Below are 23,873 nucleotides of genomic sequence, written 5' to 3' on the forward strand. Positions count from 1 at the left end.
TTCGTTAGTAGCAAATTACATTGGTGACGCCTTGTGGTTGATCTTGATTCATTGGCTACATCACTGCATCAGAGGGACTCAGGACCAGTTAGAAGGCTAGAAATACAGTGAGGCCCTGCTTTAAGGCACTTGCAGTGGGGATGGTGAGGGGAAATATAATAGGAAGCTTAGAATGTAGTACCAGTGACACTTGAGGATAATCACATATCAGAAAGCCCCTGTGTCCCTTAATCTCCTTTCGAACTGATGATGGTTAGCCTCCAATACTGCAGGAGTATGTTTGGTGTGTTAAACTCTAATAATTAGAGCAGAGGCCAATGCGGTTGGAACAGAGTGAGTGAGAAGGTGGATAGTACATGGTATCGGATGAATCAGGAAGGATCAGATTGTGCAAGACCTTGTAGGCCATTGTGAGGACTTTGGCTCTTATTCTGAATGATGTAGGAAGTCTTTGGAAAGTTTTGAGCAGAACAGTGACTTGATCTGACTTAAGATTTTAATATAGTCACTCTACTGTACTGAAGATACATTGGAGAGGGTGGGGTAAGGGTAGAAGCAGAGAGACTAATTAGGAGGTTACTACAGTAACCTCAATAAGTTATTGTGGCTTAGACCAGGGTGGAAATGGTGAAAAAGTGGTCAAGTTTCTGGATTTGTTTTGGAGTTCTGAGTCAAAGACACTGGCACAAACACATGTTTTTTTCAGAAACATCAACCACATTCTCCAGTTTAAAACCTTTGCTGTTTTTAAAGGATACTTACTGCTAAAATTTTGATTAAAGATTTATTTAAAAGTAAAGAAATGTATATGTATGGTTTTTAAAAAGCTGCTGAAAGATAATAAAAACCAACATTTCCCTGCTCCCTTCCCCCATGTCTCCTTCCCAGTGGGAACTTCTTATTTTATCTGCTTAATAGTTAGGTTTGGTATAGAATTCTAGAATAAGTTATCTTCTGCAGTTGTTGAGAAATCTGATGCTATTATTTCTTTTCCTGTGTATACGACCTTTTGTCCTATCTAGAAGTTTATGAGATCTTTGTCTCCAGTATTTTTGAAAGATTGCAGTATTGTAAGTTGATGTGGGTTTTTTGCATCCATTGTACCTGTTAAACCTGAGCTCAGAGTTTGAGTTCATGTTTTTCAGAGAATTAGGCTTCTGCCCTGGAATGCAGTTTTACCCTTAGCCGGAAGGAAGAGAATACGACCTGGGTATCCTAGCTTTGCTACATTACCTGTCAGCCAGTGCTTCTGTTTTCACTTCTTTGTCTTACCTGCATCTTGAATACTTGGTGCCCTTAGTCATTAGGTCTCTAAGGGGTTCAGCAGGGCAAAACTGTTTGCTTCTCTTTGGTATTTCCCTCTGCAAGCCTTTCTTCCTCTTTGCCAAGGCAGCTGATCCTTCCCATTTGCTTCATTGCTTGAAATTGTGTTAATTTCACCTCTCTGTCCTTGTGGCATTTTCCTTTAGACAGTGAGATTTTTGAAACGGAGAGGAGGTAAATCTAATGTAGTTAATCTTGTTTTCATAAATAGAGATTTTAAAATGTTTATTGACAGCAGTGTTTTTGTTCTCTACATCAATTATGATGATTTCAATGTACAAAATAAGTACTTTAAAATGACAAGGTAAAAGCAATACGAGAAACACTGGAGTGTCACTCCTATACTACATACCTATTGCATTTTATAATGTAAAACTACTTCAGGGCAGTGTAAGTGCTTGTGTGTACATCCGCTTATACACCCTCCCCCTGGCTCTGTACAGTTTAGATCCTTGTGTATTTTATTTATTGAAGTGGTTTTTTAAGGAATCATAGTATATATATCTTGTCTATGGTCTGCCCATAAAGTATTTGTAATAAATCTGTTAAAAAATTTAGTTGCTATTAAGAGTAATAGATGTTGACAACTTCAGTAACTAATGCTTATTGAGTACTTTCTATGTGTCAGGACACAGGTTATATCATATATCATATATTATCTTTACAACAAGCCTGTGAGGCATAGATACTGTTTTTCCCTGGTAGTTTGGTTGTTTTCTTTGTGTAATGTGTTTATTCTCTTGGAACCAGGAATGACTGAGTATGATTTATAGTCGTTCCTGTGTGCTAACTTTGTTTTTTTGTTTATATTTATTTTTTTTAATTTTATTTATTTTGTTTATATTTATTTTAATTTTGGAAGTAATTCATGTTCATTGCAAAAACCAAGAACATGTTTTCAGGTTTTACAGACTATAAATTTGCATGTTTATTACAAATTTGGGGCCTATTGGGTTTTATGTTCAGTAAGCTTACAAAGTAAATATATTAAACAGCTTTCAAAAAGCTAGGCAAATTTGAATTAAAAACACATATGACTTACTGTAAATAAATCACTATTATAGTGTGAATACAATGTGGTTTACCAGGTAGGCTCTCTTGAGTTCTGCAGTATATACTAAAGCGTATATTGTGATCATTCATATCTCTTACTACTTAGCCTCAACAAATAACATAAACAGACTGTGGCTTTTGTTTAAGATTCTCCTTGGGCCTTATATATAATTAGGTTTTTAAGCCTATTTCATAGCTGTTTAAAAATGTCAGTTTCTTATTCATTGAGTGTAACGGTCTCTCTTGGATTACTTAATTTTGTTTCAAATCTTTTATGGCCATACTATTTGTCTAATTGATGTTTGATTTCTGAAAATATAATTATGGTTTTGATCTTTTCTTTTGGGGGATGAAATTTTTTCATTTCCTATTTAAAGCCATAAGTGGAATTTTTGAGAAATATTAATTTTTTGGTTTCCCAGTAATTATAAAGGTTTGCTGATACTATATTTACTGTACTGTAGTCTGTTAAGTGTGCAATAGCATTATGTCTAAAAAAAAAAAATCTGTATACCTTAATTTAAAAATACAGATGACCCTTGAACAACATGGTTTGAACTGCACGGGTTCACTTATAGGCAGATTTTTTTCAGTAAATGCTTACTACAGGACTACCCAACCCATGGTTGGTTGAATGCACAAATGTGGAACCACAGATACAGGAGGGCTGACTTTATAGTTATACATGGGTTTTTGACTGTGCAGAGGCTCGGAGAGTTATTCAAGGATCAAATGTACTTGACTGTTGGGAATTCCCTGACAGGCCAGTGGTTAGAGCTCTGCGCTCCCACTGCAGGGGGTGCAAGTTTGATCCCTGGTAGGAGAACTGAGATATCCTGAGGCGTCCATTTAAAAAAAAAAAAAGCAAATGTCCATACTTGGTTGCCAAAAAATGCTAACCATCATCTAACAACACAGGGTTGCCACAAACCTTCAATTTATAAAAAATACAATACCTGTGAAGCACAGTATAATGAGGTATGCCTATTCTATAGTCAAAACATGGACATTTCTATTATCCCAAGAATTCCTCCATGCCCTTTGCAGTCAGTTCTTCCCACCTCCTCTGCCTCTTGGTAACCACTGATCTTATTTTTGTTCTAGTTTTGCCTTTTCCAGAATGTCATAAAAATGAAAATGTCGTGAAATGAAAGCCTTTTGTGCCTGTTTTGTTTTTCAGTTAGCATAATGCTTTTGAGATTCATCCAGGTTGTTGCTTTTTATTACAGAGCAGTAATCCATTGTATGGATAGACCACAATCTGTTTATCCTTCATCAGTTGATGGACATTTTGGTTGTTTCCAGTTTTTGGCTAGTGAAACTAAAGCTGCTATAAACGTTTGTGGATAGGTCTTTGTGTGGACATATACAGGCATACTGTTTTATTGCACCTTGCTTTGTTGTATTTTGAAGATAATGCCTTTTTTTTTTAACATATTGAAGGTTTGTGGCAACCCTGTGTTGAGCCAAGTCTATGAGAGCCATTTTTCCAACAGCATTTTTTTTGTTTGCTCATACCCTTTTTCTGTCCTATCACATTTCCCACAATTTCCCATTCTTCATCAAGCCTACCATAAAAATGTTCAATCTTAACCACTTCTTAGGATCTTCATTTTCTTGTAAAGTTTTCCATATAAAACTTAAACAAACTGTATACTTTTCTCTCTCTTTTTATAAATTGAAGTATAGTTGATTTACAATGCTGTGTTAGTTTCTGGTGTACAGCAAAGTGATTCAGTTACATATATGTGTGTGTTACATATATGTATATCTTTTTCAGATTCTTTTCCATTATAGTTTATTACAAGATATTGAAGACAGGTCCCTATGCTATACAGTAGAACCTTGTAGTTCTGTTTTACATATTTTACATATACTGGTTTGTATCTGCTAATCCCAAACTCCTAATTTATCCCTCACCCTCCCTTTCCCCTTTAGTGACTGTAAGTTTGTTTTCTGTGTCTATGAGTCTGTTTCTGTTTTGTAAATAAGTTCATTTGTAGCATTTTTTTTAGAGTCCACATGTAGTGATATATATTTATCTTTCTCTGTGTGACTTCACTTAGTGTGAAAATGGTCCATCCATGTTGCTGCAAATGTCATTATTTCATTTTTTTTTATGTCTGGCTAACATTCCATTGTGTATATAATACCACATCTTCTTCATCCATTCATCTGTTGATGGACATTTAGGTTGCTTCCATGTCTTAGCTATTGTAAATAGTGCTACTATGAACATTGGGTATGTGTATCTTTTTGAATTAGAGTTTCCCCCAGATATATGCCCAAGAGTGGGATTGCTGTATCATATGGTAACTCTATTTTTAGTTTTTTAAGGAACCCCCATGCTGTTCTCTATAGTGGCTATACCAATTTACATTCCCATCAACAATGTTGGAGGGTTCCCTTTCCTCCACACACTCTCCAGCATTTATTATTTGTAGACTTTGATTAGGTTGTTTGTTTTTCTGATATTGAGTTGTATGAGCTGTTTGTACATTTTGGAAATTAATCCCTTGTCAGTTGCATCATTTGCAGATATTTTCTCCCATTTATGTAGGTTACCTTTTCGTTTTGTTTATGGTTTCCTTTGCTGTGCAAAAGCTTATAAATTTGCTATTATATATAGAATGGGTGAACAACAAGGTCCTACTGTTATAGCACAGGGAACTGTATTCAATATCCTGTGATAAACCATGATGGAAAAGAATATGAAAGACGTGTGTGTATATGACTGAATCATTTTGCCGTACAGTAAAAATGAACACAACATTGTGAATCTATAATTCAATAAAATAAATTTAAAAAAGAAAGAAAAACTCTGTCATCTGTTTTTTCAAAGCAAAAAGAAAGCTTATGTTTGATCAATAGCATTTTTTAAAAATTAAGATGTACTTTTTTGTAGACATAATGCTATTATTGCACACTTAATTTACTACAGTATAGTGTAAACATAACTTTTATACGCACTAAAAAACCAAAAAATTCATGTGACTTACTTTATTGTGATATTCACTGTATTGGAATGGTCTAGAACTGAATCTACAGTATCTCTGAAGTATGCCTGTATGTGTTGATTTTTTTCCCAGGTCAACACCTTAGGAGTGGGATTGCAGGGCTGTATGGCAATAATATGTTTAACTTTGTAAGAAACCACCAAACTTTTTTTCAAACTGTAACTTTTTTTTCCCCCAAACCTAACATTTTGCAAGAATTCCCTGGTGGTCCAGTGGTTAGGACTCAGCACTTTCAGTGCTGTGCCAGGATTCAATCCCTGGTCAGGGAATTAAGATCCTGCAAGCCACACAGCGAGGTCAAAAAAAAAGAAAAACCCAGACAAACAAAAAATAACACTACCATTTTGCATTCCCACCAGCAGTGTTTGAGGTTTCTAGTTGCTCTGTATTAACACTTGTTGTTGTCAGTCTTTTTAATTTTACCCATTAGTAGATGTGCAGTGGTACCTCATTGTGGTTTTAATTTGCATTTTCCTGATGACAAATGATTCTGAAAAATCTTTCTCTATTTGTATCCATAAATCTTTGGTGAAGTGTCTGTTGATCTTTTTTAGTTGTTTTTATTTTTGAGTTTTGTTTCTGAATATAAGCATTTGCAAGATACGTGTTTTGCAAATATTTTCTCTCAGACTGTGGCTTGTTTTTTCATTTTCTTAACAGTTTCTTCCAGAGTGTAGAATTTTTAAACTTTGGTGAAGTCCAGTTTATCATTTTTTTCTTTTATGATTCATGCTTTTGCTTTTTGTTGTTCAGTCTAATAAATGTGTGACTAACCCAAAGTCAAAAAGATTTTTTGTCAGATGTTTTCTTCTAGAAGTTTGTTTCATGTTTTACATTTAGGTCTATAGTCCATTTTGAGTTACTTATTAAAATATGATATGAGGTAAGAATCAGGTTTTATTTTACATGTGGATATTCTCTATTTTCATTTATTGTATTAATTTTTCACTTTTATTTCATGAAGTTTGTTTCAGTTTTATTTTCTTGATGACATGTACTGTTACATAATATGAAATACTCTTATTTAATGATTTATTTGGAATGATACTGTTTTCATGCCTGCTTTCCTTTTATTATATAGTTTGTATATATACATTTAAAAAAATTCTGTATGTAGAATTATTTAGTATCTTTCTGTGGTGAGCTATTTTTCTTCTTGCTTTAATGCCTGTTTTGGAGGTCCAGGTTACTTCTGACTCAGTCTGCTTTTCTCTTTCAATGCAGTAAGAGCTCTCTTGAGTGATTTTCCTCTGGCTAGAAAGGAGTTCTCAAGGCTTCATTGAGTAGCTATTAATGCTTTAAGAGAAAATTATTTTCCAGTCTTGCATTTAAAAAGAATAATTTTTTTAATTAGTTTATTTATTTATTGGCTGCATTGGGTCTTCATTGCTGCTGGGGGCTTTCTCTAGTTTTGGAGAGCAGGGATTACTCTTCGTTGCGGTGCACAGGCTTCTCATTTTGGTGGCTTCTCTTGTTGCAGAGCACGGGCTTGGTAGTTGTGGCTTGCAGGCTCTAGAGTGCAGGCTCAGTAGTTGCAGTAGTTGTGGCTTGTGGGCTCTAGAGTGCAAGCTCAGTAGTTGCAACACATGGGCTTAGTAGCTCCGCTGCATGTGGGATCTTCCCAGACCAGGGCTCAAAACCACGTCCCCTGCCTTGGCAGGCAGATTCTTAACCACTGCGCCACCAGGGAAGCCCCTAAAAAGAATAATTAGTCAGCCTATCTCTTATATACCTTTAAAAAGTTTAAATAATACCATTTAAGAGTTTTTGTTGTTGTTTTGGTGATCAGTCCTTATATTTAAATTGGATTCTTCTAGCTAAGCCTACCTACTTTGCACAGATTTCCACATGTGGGTCTAACATACAGATTTTGAGACTCAAATTCCATATTTATTTGTAAGGGAAATGCCTCTGAGTACTTGGATATTTAAAATAGGAGACATGTATGATTATCTATTTCTTATTGCTCTCAAGACCATTTCTTAAATTTTGAAAGATAAGGTAGGAGTTTGAGAAATAGGATATACCTCAAATAATGGTCTAGGTTTCAACACATGTAATATCTGGGCAGGGAGTACCAAATAAACCCTTAGAACAGTATTTAAAGCTATGATGTGGTGTACCAGCAAATTTTAGTAATAATACCCACTGTTTGGAATCTTCAACTAATTATTCTTGCTAGGTAGATATTAAGCTCTGTTACTTTTAGCTACTAGAGGTGTTTGTATACAGTCAAATAAGTGAAACATTTAAAAAATTAGTCTTCTAAAATCAAAAGTCATAAATTTTTAGTACCTTCCCAAAGCCCCAGTTGCTCATTTGTTTCACAGCCCTGTGCATGTATACTAATTTATGAATTAAGTAGGTAAGTTTTATTCTTTGCATTTTTTTGTAGATGTGGTGGTACAGTGGGAGCTATTCTGACATGTCCACTGGAAGTTGTAAAAACACGGTTGCAGTCATCTTCTGTGACACTTTATATCTCTGAAGTTCAGTTGAACACCATGGCTGGAGCCAGTGTCAATCGAGTAGTGTCTCCTGGACCTCTCCATTGTCTAAAGTGAGAGCACAGTATTCATGATTTTTTTTTTGTCCATTTACCTTAATGATGCCCTTGTTTGTTTATTTATATTCTGCCAGATTTAAAAAGGTTTTTACAGACTATGTTGTTAACAACAGAATTACTCCCATAAATTTATTAGAAACAATAATCCCTAATGGAGAGGAACGTAAGTTGGATAATACAAAATGTAATATTATTTCCAAATCATATGTATTTGGAGTATTTGTTTACATTTATCCAATGGATTTGTTTTCTCAAGATATTATAGGTATTTTGTTTTAAATTATGAATTGATTTATTTTTGAAATGTGATAGTGTTAAGTGCTTAGCTCTTTGTGTGTATTTTTTAATTTTCAAAGTACTCACACAAGTTAAGTGTATCCAATTAATGGCAGTCTGATTTTTATATAACCTAAATATAACTAAGATTTAAAGCAGAGTTCTACTGATTTTAAAATGTAATTCAGTGTTTGGCATTTCTTGACAGTTTGAAAGAGATGTGTTTTCACATTTTACCATACTTTATTATATTACAGATCAGATTTGAAATTTCAAAACTATTGAAATTGGGTTTTATATGTTTAAATTTAGATATGTAACTAAATGCCATGTGTGTCTGTCTTATCAGCTCACTTGGGACATAATCTATTTGAGCTTAGTTCAGTAGTGTTTATTTTGTAGTAACAAGTCAACTATGCTGTGTGTTTACCTTCACTACCAAAAGATTTCATCACTCTCCTTTTTTTCAAACTTACCTAAGTACATGAGTAGATAGAATAAAATTAACAGTTTTGGGTTAAAATGCCATAGTTGTAGATAAATACTTCTATCTGATTAATAATAAAGTATTCTAATATCATGATTTTGACATTTATTACCACTGGTTACCCCTCTCCTTGAAATTCTTCCTTTGGCCTTTGTGACATTACTATATTTTTTTATTCTATTTTTCAGTGGTTTTGCCTTCTCTGACTTTTCTCAGAGGAACTGTAGGAATCCCTCTGGGCTCTGTTTTAATTTCTCAGTTAAGAGTCAGTTTAATGTTTAATGTCATCGGTATCCAGATGGCTTCCAACTGCATTCTCTTGCCTTAACCGCTCTTCACTCTTATTCCTATTTTTTTCTCTACTCTGGGGCTCTGACCTAATCAATCTGTTTCATGGCTTTTTCCTTTTTTTCTTTTTTAATTTCCCAACATCTCTATTGAGAGATAATTTACATACCATAAAATTCACCCATTTAACGTGTACAGTTGAGTTGTTTTTAGTATATTCACAGAGTTGTACAAACCATCACCACACTAAATTTAGAACATTCATCATCATCACAAAATGGAGCCCTTTCCTGTTAACAGTCACTTCTATTTTCTCATTTTCCTCTCCCCCTAGCCCTAGGCAACAACTACTAATCTGCTTTCTGTCATTATAGATTTGCACATTGAGGACATTTTATATAAATGGAATCATAGAATATGTGGTCTTTTGTGATTGGTTTCTTTCACTTAGTATGTTTTCAAGGTTCATCTGTGTTGTAACAAGTATCTTTTTATTGCCAAATATTCCATTGTATAGGTACGTACCACATTTTATTTATCCACCCACTGGTTGATGAACATTTGCATTTTCTGCCCTTTTGGGGTATTGTGAGTAATGCCGTCATAGGAACATATGTTTTATTTTTCTTGGGGATATACTAGGAGTGGAATTGCTGGGTTGTATGGTACCTAGTTAACACTTTGGGGAACTCCCAAACTGTTTTCCAGAGCGGATACATCATTTTATATTCCCACCACCAATGAATGTGATTTCCAGTTCTTTGCCAAAAAATAAAGTAAAATATAAAATAAAAATCCTCACCAACCTTTGTTTTACTCCTTCTGTCTTTGAACTTTGGGAATTCCGCCCTAGGCTCTTTTCGTTTCTTTGGGGCTCGAGGATGAGCTTCAAGAGGTCTATAAATTAGGTGAAAGTGTATGCAAAATTGTGAGTGTTTGCATATTTATGCTTTTGTTTTTAAAAGAACACTTACCTTCCTTTACTTCTCAAAGGGATTAATAACACAGAAAGGGCTAGCAAACACTGAAATTTTCCAAGTGTGCTCTACAATTTGTCATTCTTAATTCTGCTTTTGTCTAACCTAGTTTTATCAAAAGTGTTTCTGTATCACCTATGTCAGTTATCTGGCTGGCAGCGTGGAAAAAATGTAAATTGCTGAGCACTGTCCTGTACCTATTGAATCAGAATACTTAGAGGGTGGGATCTAAGAAATTTGCATTTTGAACAAATGTTCCAGCAGTAATGATACTAAGATCTATCAAGTGCTTACTGTGAGCCAGGTATTCTTTTAAGCTCTTTTTTAAATTATCTTACTTATTCCCTTGTAGTAACCACCACCCTCCCCCCGCCCCCAAAAAAAAGTACTGTTTTTTTCTGTTTACTGCTGATGAAAATAAGGCTAAAAGAAAAGTCATTACTTTATGTCCTCACAACTAGTCAGTTACCAGAATTGGGCTCTTTATATTGAGAAGTCAGACCCCACAGTTCAGGACCTTAATTAACCATTCAGCTCAGCTGCCTATCAAGAGATCATTCTTAAGCATATAGATGCTTCAGAATTACTGGCCCAGTCTGTTAACTCTGAATTAAAATACCTACTCTTCCTCAATCTATTTTCTTACACCAAAACTTCATTTAATAACTCACCTTCAGAAAGCCTTCCATGACTTGGACATGCCTCTGTTCCTTTCCCTGCTGAGCATATATATCTAGCTTGTATAGTATTTGCTTATTAATATGTTCTGTTAAATTATTTATTTCAATATAAATCTTTTTTCCACAACTGGACAGCAAACTTCTCAGTGGCAGGGGCCTTACCCTCTTTTCTGTCTCCTTACTCTGCTTAGTCTTTACACAGTAACTATTCAACATAGTGAATGTTAACTAAGGAGAGGGAGAAATAGTAGCAGACTAACCATTTTAGTACCCTAAAGGATGTTAGGGTGATAGATTTGCCATAGCATTTCACTGGAGTGGTTGGGATAAGGTAATGCTGCAATATGAGGGAGGTGTCCAGTTGAATTTGCTGGTAAAGATAGTAAAATGGAGGAGATTGAAGATAAGAATAGCCTGATCATATGAAAATATAATCTATATTGATAATTATGTCTAAAACTTTCAGCAAAGAATCTGAATGGAGTTCTTTTTATTATCACTGGTAAATCTATTACGTCTTTATTAATTTATACTTTGTCAAGAAAAACAGATTCTCCTAAGTGAGGAACACTTGACAGAAGCATTTATAACATAGTACAAACATAGGGGATTTAGACTCCACATTTGCTGTATAAATAAAGTACCACACTTTGAAGGACATTCTTTTCTAAATAATATTTTTCTCTTTCAGGGTGATCTTGGAAAAAGAAGGGCCTCGTTCCCTGTTTAGAGGATTAGGCCCCAATTTAGTGGGGGTGGCCCCTTCCAGGTAAAAAAATATATTTAGTTAATCTAATTGTGGCAGTCTTTCTTGTTTCAAGCATAATGAGGACAGATGCTGAAGAGAAATTAAGATAAAGCACTATGGTGTAACAAATGGGTACCAGTAACCATCTGAAAGGATAGGCAGATTGCACCATGTGCAGGTGCAGAGGACCTCTTAGTGAGATCGTTGTGAAGCAGTTTTTGCACCAAGTTCAAGAAACCAAGAAGGCCTTAATACATTAATTTGTCATTTTTCTCTAATATCTTTTTATCTTAGATTGACTTCTCCCATGATAGAACACTACAGGGTTCCCATTCAGAGTGAAAATGTGTACCCAGCTCTCTGTATTCAAACAGTGTAGCAGATCCATGTCTCGTGATTTATTGGGTTTCAACTTTTAATGGGCTTTTTCTTTTTTAAAAATACCCAAAATTTCATTCTTATTGTTAAGACTAAAAAATTGTGTAGTATTAAAGCTTGATGTGTTACCTTAAACACACCACCTCCCACCCTGTGCACTCTCACCCTGTGCACCTTTCCACACATAGTTACTCCTCTCTCCTCCCCATAGATAACCACCATTGATAAATAGTTTGGTTTATAGTCTTCCATTTTTCTGGTTTATCATGTACATAAAAAGCATAATGTGTATACTTATTTACATAAATTGAATCATATTAAAACTATTTCACCAAATTTGTTTTGAAGCGTTTTCCATGAAAATACATGGTTTTTTTTTGTTGTATAGTATGATTGATGCCTTATTGATAACCTTTAGATTTATTTCCAGATTTTTGCTGTTAAAAACAATGGCTTCGTGAACATAGCTGCACTTTTATGCTTGAGTACCTAAGCAACTATTTTTCTTTAGGATAGTTACCAAAAAGTAGAAGTTCCGGATAAAAGGGCGAATGAACATTTAAAGTTACTGAATGTTGCTCAGTTGCCTTCTGAAAAGGCATGCCATCTTTTTATTCTCAAACAGTGGATTAGTTGTTCTTTATCCACGTATTACCAAGGTTGCCTATTATCTATGTCTTTTAATATTTGCCAAATAGACTAACCATGATTTTTCACTATTTTTTAATATACATTTGTTTTATTTTGGTGCTTTCATGCCCTCTTTATAATTATTTGTCATTTATATCACTCTTCTGTGAATTACCTGTGTATATTCCTTGCCTATTTTCTCATTAGGATGCTTTTTTTCTTATTCATTTTCTGGTAATGTATTATTTATTCCCCTTGCTAATTTGGTATCATTCATTGTATCTTTTTTTTTTTCCATGAAGTAGAATGTTTCATTTTCAGTTATAATAACTTTCCTTTTTTTCTTAAGCACATTAAAAAAGCACAGTGGTGATACTCTCCTCATTTTTACTTGTTTGTTTATTACTCTTCCCCTCATTGGATAGATAATCAGGGTTGCTGGGAATTAACAGTATATTTGACACATCAAGCAAGTAACTCAGTGCCTGCAAAGCTAAACAGTGAAGAGGTAGTTGGGATGCATAAAGTCACAGTTAATAAGTTAACAGGGAAAATATTTACACATTTAATGGAATGTTTACAAGTGTTAGAAAACATGATCTCACCTGATGGGACTCATTTCTTTTGCAATTGTTCTATCTCTTTAAGGATGCTGTGAACTACTCTGTGTAGTGTAGATTGGTATATAGCATAGTGTCTCAAAATTGTTTAGCATATACTTTAGTCACTTGAGTCAGTTCTACCTTACTCTCTTCAAAAAAACATATAAAGTACTCATATCACATTTACTTTGCACAAGTGTATTTAACTTAGCTTTAGCATTATGTAGGGCTTCCAGCCTTATTACTGTGTTTTCTGATCTTCAGAGTCTTATACAACTACTTTTTGTTTCAGATAGTCAGTTGCTGTCAACTTACTGGGGTGGAGCTATCTGTTTGAGGATGCTTTATATTTGAGTTTATCTTTAATGAGTTGATACAAAAAGTACTTCATGGTCTTCATGAAAAAATATGTATGTGATGTTACATTAGAATGTAAATAATAACTAAGACTTTGTTTATGTTTTTAGATTTCTGGACTCTGGAATAATAAAGATCAATTTACATGTCATTTAAATCTTATGAATTATGCAACATGCTTATTGACAAAATTTAAATCTTTATTTTAGAGCAATATACTTTGCTGCTTATTCAAACTGCAAGGAAAAGTTGAATGGTTTATTTGATCCTGATTCTACCCAGGTACACATGATTTCAGCTGCAATGGCAGGTATGAATATATGATATTAAAAAACAAAAAGTTTTCTGACACCTAGAGACTTAATATTGAATTTTGTTGAATTTAACCTTATAAAGTTAAGGCAGTTAATGTGCTTTTCATTGATTCGCATCTGTAAACATGTTTTTTACATTTATTAGTATACAATAAATTTGATTAAGTGGTATATGTAAAATCTGTTGTCAATTGGCATTTTTGTATTTAGGAGTTTGTGATAGCATGCAGGTAATATAATATTTACATTGTCTTGTGTAGTCCACTGAATATTTAGTGATCACTTTTAACAGTTTTAAGAATCCAACCATAATTACACTTAAAAGTTACAGAGCTGTAATTTACTCTTTTCTCCTCAATTTCTGTTAGTGCCTTTTCCCTTTTTGCTGCATGTTTTGGCTTCTGTCTGAAATGTGCCGGCAGTTCTTGGTAAAGTATTCATTTTGTCCTGTGCTCAAATGCTGAAATTTTTGTGAGTGATATGTTACTGATAACTCAAAGTTATTGTAATGTATGTATTGAAAAATATGTTTATCATTCCACATACATCACACTGAGATAGCACTCAAAATGTAGGCACCAGATGTATGTACATGCTTGCTCTAGAAATGTTCCCAGGAGCTCTTCTGTCATCATTGATGAGAATATACAATTCTGAATTAAAACAACTAGTCCTGGGCCTCTGCACTGCTTTAAAGATAAACTGGGAGATTGGTTTGACTAGTGTGGTTCTGGAATCATTTGCTGTCTTGCATGTTAGACAAAGCCATGACCTTTGGTTCTCATTAGAAAAATTTTCTATAATTTTCTGAGATTTATTATATATTTAACCATGTCTCACATTTCCAAATTATGCTGTGACTTTATAAAGCAAATTATAAACTACTTTTATCAACTGTTGATCAATAAATTGAGTGTCAGTTAGGTGCTTAATAATGAGTGCCTTAAACTGTTAACCATTTTCTATTTAGAAATAAATTGGATCAATTTCAACCACATACTTAATGAACTGAGTGTAAGTTTGAAATACTAATTTCTGAAAGGTCAATAGCCATATAGTAAATCTAGCATGTACCTTAGAAATTATTTTCATGGCTTTTTATATTTAGTAATTGTTGACTGACTCATTGAAGTTTTAAAGCTGGAAGGAAAGCTTTAAAGATCAAGGTGGTGAAATACCCTTTACCAATGAAGAGAGATCTTGGGCAAGTTAGGTAATTTATGTGAATCTCCATTACCTTATTCTTGTAGTGAGTGGGTTGCTCTACATAGGTTTATATTTTGAGAATTAGTTCTTTAATACCACAGAGATCATCTGGTTACAAGTAGAATTTTCTTAATGTACTTTTATAGAAGTTGGATATGAATAGAGATGATTTTTCCCTCTAAACTTTGAGTGTAAAGTTACTGGCTAATTTCAAACTATATAACCACTATATTAGGGTCTTTAAGAATATATTTCTAGATTACCAGTGTTCATGTTTTTGTTTTTTAACCCCAGAAAATTGTAAAGAAATGTTAATCTTTCTTTTTTGAAAGAATTGATGCCAAGAAAGTAGGTAAGCAATTATTTTAAGTTGAGGATAGTTATATTTTCAGTATTACAAATTTAGAATACCTTAATTCCCACTGAAACATCTTTTTTCATTAGAATATCTAATCAGAATTTATTACTATATTTGTATCACATTGCAAAGAATTTCAGTGGAATTGTCATTTTGTACTTTTTTTCTCAAATGTGTACAAGTGTTAACTCATAGTTTTCAGTTTTTATCTATACATTAATACTATTTCCCAACTTGAATTTCTTGAATTTTGGTAAATCAATAGTATTATACTTGTTCAGAGAGTATTGCACTATACACTTATTGTGTAATTTGAAAATACGTCTTCCATTTGTTTGCAGTTAGATTTTTCTGAGAACTATGCCTTCAGAGCTTCCTTGTACTATTCATGAGCAATAACATTTAGCTTTGCAGTTTTTATACATAGCTACATGGTTGGTGAAACTGAATGGTCCCATGCAGACTTGTTAAGGTAGCCTTTTGCCCCCTTCATTCTTGTAGTAATCTAGACCAGACTGCACTGGTTTTTCTTCAGGATCATTTTTAGAGGTCTTCAAAATATGAATTGGGGGTGCAAAGTGCTTAGAAGCAGTCATGGGAAAATTTGTTTTTTAACTGGCTATTCAGAAAAAAATGCTAACCTTGTCACTTTAGTATCAAAAATGTACTAAAATACACCGTTAATGATAGTGCCTACAAGATTTTGCCACATCAAATAGCACACCCCTTAAGGATTTAGTAACATACCTTGTACGTAAATTTTTATTACAAGTAACCTCTCAGTTCAGTTGCATTTTATATTTTATTCATATGAACTTGAGTGTTTGATACTAAACCTTTTAAATTAAAAGGATAATTTATTTAAAGGCCATCTTATTTTCATTTGTTTTAGTGTTTCAAGGGAATAATATAAGAATTTGTAAACTTCAGTTTGAGCTGTAAATTTTCATGCATTGAAATTTTTTTTTCCAGGCTATTGCAAGGCTATTTCATCAAATTAAGTAATGGTGACTGTTTTACCTGCCTTATTTTTTTCTCCCGCCTGTGTATGATGTTTGCCAGACTAAGTGTATCTTAGCTATTGAGGGTATTTATTTCCTTGAGGCTATTTATGTGTTTTTGTTTAAATAAATTTGCATATCTCTGTATACACCTGGACACAAGCGTGTATACAAAAAGAAAAAAATAGTATTACATTTCTTCTTTATAGTAACTCCCAGTTGTCAAAAGTTTTTGTCTGGGTTGTATATACTTTTAAATACAACTGTACAGATCTAACAGAAATGAATTCTGATTTTTATTGGATTATATATTCACACAGTGCTTAATTTTTTGATACGTGTAATGTAATTGTTTAACATTTACTACATACCTAGTGGGTTTTATTTGCTTATAGCATTCACTGTTATTTTTCAAGATACCTTTTCTATTTGACTTAAAGTTTATTATTAAAGGTTAAATTTTTACTCATTAAATAGAAATTTTGTCTTGCATTATAAAATATTTTTTAAAATAATTTATCCATGGCAATTTATTCAGCCAAATGGATGGTTGGATGTTTTGTATGTTCGTGTATAAACATTCTTCCTGTTTTTTGTTTTTTAGAACACAAGAAACTGAATACAAAATAATCCAAATTAATTCATAAAAATGGATGTGCAGTATTACTGAGCATAGTGCAAAAGGTGAAAGGTACTATTGTAGCCACCTATACTTTTTTTTTTTTAAATTATAGTTACAAAATGAAGTTACTTGAATTTTCTATTTTTGTTTTTTATTTTATTATTATTATTTTTTTAATTTTTATTTTATTTTTTTGGCCACGCCACACGGCTTGAGGGATCTTAGTCCCTCCACTAGGAACCTAACCCTGACTCACAGCCGTGAACATGCCGTGCCGGGTCCTAACCACTGGACCGCCAGGGAACTGACCTGTTTTTGTTTTTCAGATTTACTAAGTAGGCTGATTGTTAAAGAATAGAAAATTGTAATTTCAGCTCTGAGCATGATAGGTAATAATGGTAGGAAAATGGGATATAATAATCCCCTCTAAATATTTTCTTAGATTCCCCTTTGACAAGGTTAGCATTTTTTCTTTAGGGCAAAATTGACCTTTTAGGTAAGTATTTGGACTCTGAAACTGCCACCGATGGCAGAATTTTCAGTACTCGGTACTTTTCAAAAAAAAATTATGGCCCATTCTTATATTCCTTTCTTTTTATTTTTTAACTTAAAATTTTCAAAAAGTTAGATCTCACAGTAAATATTTCTCAGATCCTTCCAATGGGATTCATTTTGTACACATGTTTCTGATGAGGTCACTGCTTGTTGTTATGATACAGAAAAGCCTGTGTCTATTTTAGGCATTTACTGTACATTTCTCCCGAGAAAAGAGTGAGATCGTGTCATCTCATGCTCCCCATCCGCAGGTCACTTCCTGTAGAAATATGGACTAACTTAAACCTCGTGAGTACTGATCTGAGCATCTCTTGCAGCCTCTAGTTATAAGAAACACACCCTGGGAATTTATAATAGCTATGGAATTAATAGAAGGCGGGAAATGAATTTTTATTTCCTGAATTTGTGTGTGCATTATCTGAGTATTTTATAAAACTTTAATTCTGATTCCTTTGTAATATTCCTTCTAGAAGGAAGAATGGGGTAACATTTCAGTCATCGTGTACTAAAAGCTTGGGGTCTTTAGCTTGGCCATAATAGCCTTGACCTCCAAAGAATTCCTTAACAGTATTAAAGATTTACATAGCTATAAATGGTATCATACCGTCCGACAACTTTTAGAAAAAGTAGTAGTTCTCTTCGCTTAGCATAACATATTTTAAAAGTCTGATACAGTGCTTTCCATTTTCTTGTCTGTTGATACTTGGCTTTCTACTTTCTTGCAAAAACATTGATCTTAACTACCATTACTTTCCAAATATGGGATAAGAATATATGGGATCTTGTTTGTTTTAGTTTTAGTTAGGTTTTTTTGTTTTTTGTTTTTTAGTGTTTTAATATATTTTTCTTAGAAGGTTAGGTGGGCTTTGTTCTTATAGAAGTTAATTGAAATAAAAAGTAGTGAAAATGCAATACTACAGGTATCACTCACTTAATGAAATAGACATTTTCAGCAACTTTATTATAGGCAGGATTTCTGTTAATGTGGTTTTTAATTGGTTTTCTAATAAACTATTAACCATGCTACTAATAGTATGGCTGGTATACTGCCATTTTGTTTTAACTGACTGTGGAGCAATATTAATTCTTCTTAACCTACAAATAGATTCTTTATATACTTCTAAGTCAGTTTTAATGTTTAACAGGGTGTTCAGAATATTAATATGAAATAGCATATTATCAAAATGTCATAAAATTTAAGTGCCAAAATAGAAAGTAATAGGAAATTTCTAAATTTTAGAGGCACCATCCCCAACATCTTTGTCTTAAAGGGGGTAGGAAGATATGTTTCACTTTGGCTGTTTGTCGATTTCAAATTGCCTTACCTTATATAATTCTAAGTTAGTAATGTTTATTTCTTTCTGTTTGTTTCATTTTTTGAATTAATAGATTATATTTTTCTAGATTTAATTAGCCTGATACTGTCTCTAAATTATTAGAGTGTCTTTGGTTAAGAGGATGTAACAGCGTAAAACCCAAGGACCAGAACTGGTAAAGGACCAATAGCTAAAAACCCGTGGATTATGCCTTGATTCTTTTATCTCACTTAATGGTTTGCTGGCAGTTAGGTTAGTGTCTTTATTAAGAGCTAGCTTGTTACTGAGAGAGTTCAGCCCCAACTGTAGTAAGCACAAACCATATAGGGGTAAGATGATGGCATTCTCTCACTTACCTAAATTTTAATGTGTTGTGTTTCGTAGGTCAGTCTGTGTCTGGAAATGAATTTTAGTTAAGTGAGAAATACCTGTTGTTTGCTTTCTGATTAGTTTATTAACATGTACAGAGAGCATTATGGGTATTTAAAATTTTATTCCTAGTAATATTAATAAATATGTATTGTAGTATTTTAAAGTTTACATATATGGGGTTTTTTCAGCCTCTGAGGAATTTGAGACTTCGAAGAGTGTTATTAATAAGCTTGGGTACAAAATTTATATTTTTAGACAGAACTTATTTTTTTTTAAAAAAGCTTTGATGCTCATCTTCTTTTCAAATAAAGTATAATAAACTGAATGAAATTTTTACCTAGCCTTTTTTTTAAAAGTTGGTTATAAGCATTCCCAGTTTTAGGCTTTCAAAATTTAATAAAAAGCAAATGTTTTTTCCTTAAAATTTCCACATAATTAATAAGACCATTGTGAATAATGCAGAGTATTTTGTTGGTTTGGGCTGCTTAGCAGCTTTTTACTATTAAACTCCTAATCTTACTATATAGGCATTTAGCTAACACAGATATTTAAGTTTAAAATAATCATTAAATTAGGTTTATGACCAGAATTCTGATGTCAGGTGCACATTTGCTTTAGAATATAATTTGAATATCTTTAGTTTGACTTTTTCATTTAGAAAAATGAGGTTCAAGAGAAAAAAAAATGTACTCCGTAACTTTATTCTCAGTTTAGCCAGGCCATGCATGAAAAATCTTTTCCAAACAAAATATTTAAACTGATCCGGTTTCATATCTTTCTTCTCTTTCCTTTTATCAAGAATATATGCATGAAAATGTTTTATTTAAAACATCTTCCTGACACCCTGTCCAACACATTAAATTTTTATTATTTTAGTACTGGCTGATGCTTACAAAATTGTTGGTCCCTCTCTAGCTTTATATGTATGTATGTATGTAGTATTAAAAGCACTTAAGAGAAATGGAGACTATATAATCATTACAAAATTATTGAAGGAGTTATTAAACCAAATTTATTTCATTTTATCTTGCTTGATAATAGATCCAGTTTGAGCATCTCTTTGTGAAGCATCTGGCTATTTGTGTAGTATTAATATAGTTGATTAAGGGAGTAAAATTTGAGTTAGCTAATTATCTGACATTATAGAAGGGAAAAGAACCCATGAGACTAAATTCTACTTTGTAAACAATTTAGTAAAATTATTTTGCATTTGTAAATATACGCATACTAACTTTGAAAGCAGAAAAGGTTTATGATTAGCTCTCCACTAATGTTAACTAAGAAAAAAAAATTATTCCTAAGTGTACCACAGCATTTTTGTTCCTGAAAGACTGTATTAATATTAAATGTGCTGGGTGTATTTCAAAACCTTTCTAAAAATAATGTGCTTGACCCGCTAGTATTTGATAGAAAATATTAAAAGTTAAGATCCTTAGACATTTCTGCATGTAAGTTTTCACTGAATTTAAAGGCCAATTGAATAAATATAGGTTGATGTAAGTTAGTTCTCTCAATTTTGTGTAGCTGATCTTAAATGTTCACAAGTGTTACATGAAAACCTGTTTTGCATAGATGAAGCAATCTTCATAAATTCCCATCATCAAGATTGCATTTCATGGTGCTGCTGTTTTTCCATAACACTAGGAAGACAGCAAGTAAAAAATAGGCACTAGCCTAGAAACATACTGTTGCAGAGATCTTAATTTACTACCTGGAGTGAGTAATCTTAGGGAACCACCCTTCTGCACTGATAGTTAATACATACATAGTACTTTAGTTTTGAAATAAAATAGAACTACCTTCTACCTTAAGTTTCTCTCTTCAGTGTCTATAAAAGTGAGAAGGAAGTTCTGATTTGTAACTTTTTGAACGTTTAAGTTTTCGTATGTTTTTAAGTGGATGAAAAATAGATCTGTCCTATTAACCCTAATAGAAACCTTATCTCTCTGATACCATTATTTTAACAGTATTAGTAGGTGTTTGTTTATATAAAGTATTCATAAGGCCAAACAATTCTTTCTGTTATACAATCAACTTACGATCAGATATTGGTAAATGCTGACATTTATGTAGACTCCATTTTGAACATAGTGGTTTGTGATTTAGTTGGACCCTAGGTAGCTATTGTAGAGTTTGCATGCTAAAAAGCCCTAGAATACACAAAATGTCTATGTATTTGTCTGTAGAAATGGGTTTCTAAATTTAGCTTAGAGAGTAAAGGGTGCCCCAGAGGATATTCTGAATATGTTGGAAGAGGAGTTTATATATAATCAGATTTTGCCCTTAAAAGGATCTTTTAGTGAGGGTCAGAATTTGAAACTAAATTGGAAATAAAGTACAAATGTTCATGGTTGAATGGATTTGTAAAATAAAAGTGTAAAGCGTACATCAGTTCATTGTTTAAATATTTATATATTTTCTTTAATATAGATTTATATAGTTTTAAAAACCTTGAAGTTAATAGTGTGTTCTTCATTTTTACCAGAGTTCATTTTAAACATGTTTGTTTAGGTTTTACTGCAATCACAGCGACCAATCCCATTTGGCTTATAAAGACTCGGTTACAGCTTGATGCAAGGTATGTTAATTCATTAAAACAAAATTTGTTGAAGTTGGCTTCAAGTAAATTTTTTCTATAAATTTGTATCAGTGAGATTTCAGTGCCAGGTATCTAAACACTTTTCCCCTCATTTGCTGCTGATGTTTGTTTGTTTGTTCATTTGTTTGTTTTTGAAACTTGGGTGTACCATCAGAAGCAAAAGTGACGTTAATAGTTGACAGTATAAGAGTTTCTAGGAAAGAAAGTATATTATGCAGTGTGTTTTTCAGTAAAAGAAGAAGAAAGAAAAAGGACATGTTAATCTAGCCCGAGCTGTGATACCTTCATTCACTCCATGTGTGTTTATAATCAGCTTACTAACCCCTAAATAAACTACACGATAATGAGTCAAGACTGAGTCTTTGAGGATCATTGCTCAAACTCATGAACCTTGTACACAGAGCGTTCTGGTGTGGAATTTAGCTCTCATGTATTCATGGACTTCATCTGTTACCACCAACCGCTTTATGGCAGCAAGATTCATTCATTCAAAATATCTGTAGTAAGCAGGTACTGGTAGGTTCTAGTGATATCCCAGGAAACAGTGGGGATCAACTTCTTTTTTTTCCCCCATGATATTATAGATTCTTTTATTTATTTATTTTTTTAAGAACTTTTATTGAAATACAGTTAACATACAATGAACTGCATATATTTAGAGTGTACAATTTGGTTTTTTTTTTTTCTTATTAATAATGTATATATGGCAATTCCAATCTCCCAATTCAGTGGGGACCAACTTTAAATGAAATAGTCAAGGGATGGTTTTTTTGAGTGCATTTTAAGCAGAGGCAATAGTTGGTGCAAGTCTCACATATCCTAAGTTTAGGGCCTTTGGCATGTTCTGGGAGCTGAGAGAAGGCCAGAAGCAGTGTGGCTTAGAGTCCTGCCATCTCAGCTCCTGTTGGCCCTCAGAATGGAGGATGGGGAAAAGATAACACTTTCAAGTAGAGAGATGATCCTCTCTGATGTATTATGATAATAATAATCACATTAATAGTTTTGAAACTGTTTTAGCCTTTCATCCAGAGTAGACTGTATAACAAATTTTCAGTTTTTTATATTTTAGGGTTTGGGAAGTCTAGTGTTAGATCTCATAGATTATAAATAGAACTGATCTAAGAAATCATTAACAATTATGCCTGCTTAAAGATATGTTTTCCACATTCTGTCATGTGGAATTGTATGCTATTTGGAGACTTGAAAAGAAATGTCTAATTCTTGTTTCATCTGGAGTACTTCCCCCCCCCCCCCATATTTATTTATTTATTTATTTATTGGCTGTGTTGGGTCTTTGTTGCTGCACTTGGGCTTTCTGTAATCGCGAAGAGGAGGGGCTGCTCTTTGTTGGGTTGCTCAGGCTTCTCTCTGGTGGCTTCTCTTGTTGCGGAGCATGGGCTCTTGGCACTCTGCCTTCAGTAGTTGTGGCACATGGGCTCAGTAGTTGTGGCTTGCAGGCCCTAGAGGGCTGGCTCAGTAGTTGTGGCACACGGGCTTTAGTTGTTCCATGGCATGTGGGATCTTCCCAGGCCAGGGATTGAACCCGTGTCCCCTCCATTGGCAGGCAGATTCTTAACCACTGCGCCACCAGGGAAGTCCCCTGGAGTACTTTTTAATGAAACCTTAAGCTGAGTTTTGGGGCAAGACTCAAAGTTTATTTCTTAAAGCCAAAGAGCTGAAAGGTAATGGTAGATAAGACAGCCCTAAGGTTAAAATGTGTAAGATACCAGTCCATATTGTACTGTTATAAGCTACCAGGGGTATGCTTCAGTATGTTAAAGGGTGGATTATAGGGGACCCAGGAAAAGCGTGGATTCAAACTCTTTAATGTTATAAGTGAAAAAAAGTAGTAATAAAGCCAGCACAATTTCTTAGGCTTAGGAGTGGGGAATGGGATGGGATTGGGGTAGTAGAAAGGTTGATTTGAGGATGCTACTTTATAACACTGAGATCAAGAACTTTGCTGATGTGTTTGCATATTACCCTTTAGGACTTAACAGCTCTTAACTTTCTTGTAAGAAAGGATCTGATGGCAGAAACTAATTACAGTTGGTTGCATGGATCATCCAACTAAGAAGGTATTTATTCAGTACCATTAGTTCAGGATAGTTATTAGTTCAAGACAATTATTAGTTTATAAAATTGGAG

At 33.5% G+C, this 23,873-nt stretch overlaps 1 protein-coding gene across 2 annotated transcripts in view; it reads left to right on the plus strand.

Annotated features, from left to right (window-relative positions):
* The window catches only part of SLC25A36 (solute carrier family 25 member 36), a 38,182-nt gene that overhangs the window by 8,010 nt on the left and 6,299 nt on the right, over positions 1 to 23,873 (plus strand). The window contains exons 2-5 of one of the 2 annotated variants that reach the window (XM_057738196.1): positions 7,789 to 7,953; positions 11,359 to 11,436; positions 13,592 to 13,692; positions 21,638 to 21,704. In XM_057738196.1, coding sequence (XP_057594179.1) covers positions 7,789 to 7,953; positions 11,359 to 11,436; positions 13,592 to 13,692; positions 21,638 to 21,704 — 411 coding nt within the window. The remainder of the gene's footprint in view (positions 1 to 7,788; positions 7,954 to 11,358; positions 11,437 to 13,591; positions 13,693 to 21,637; positions 21,705 to 23,873) is intronic. The other variant, XM_057738197.1, reaches the window with a different exon arrangement.

The sequence above is a fragment of the Hippopotamus amphibius genome, chromosome 6 (assembly GCF_030028045.1).
Source record: "Hippopotamus amphibius kiboko isolate mHipAmp2 chromosome 6, mHipAmp2.hap2, whole genome shotgun sequence".
Classification (NCBI taxonomy): Eukaryota; Metazoa; Chordata; class Mammalia; order Artiodactyla; family Hippopotamidae; genus Hippopotamus; species Hippopotamus amphibius.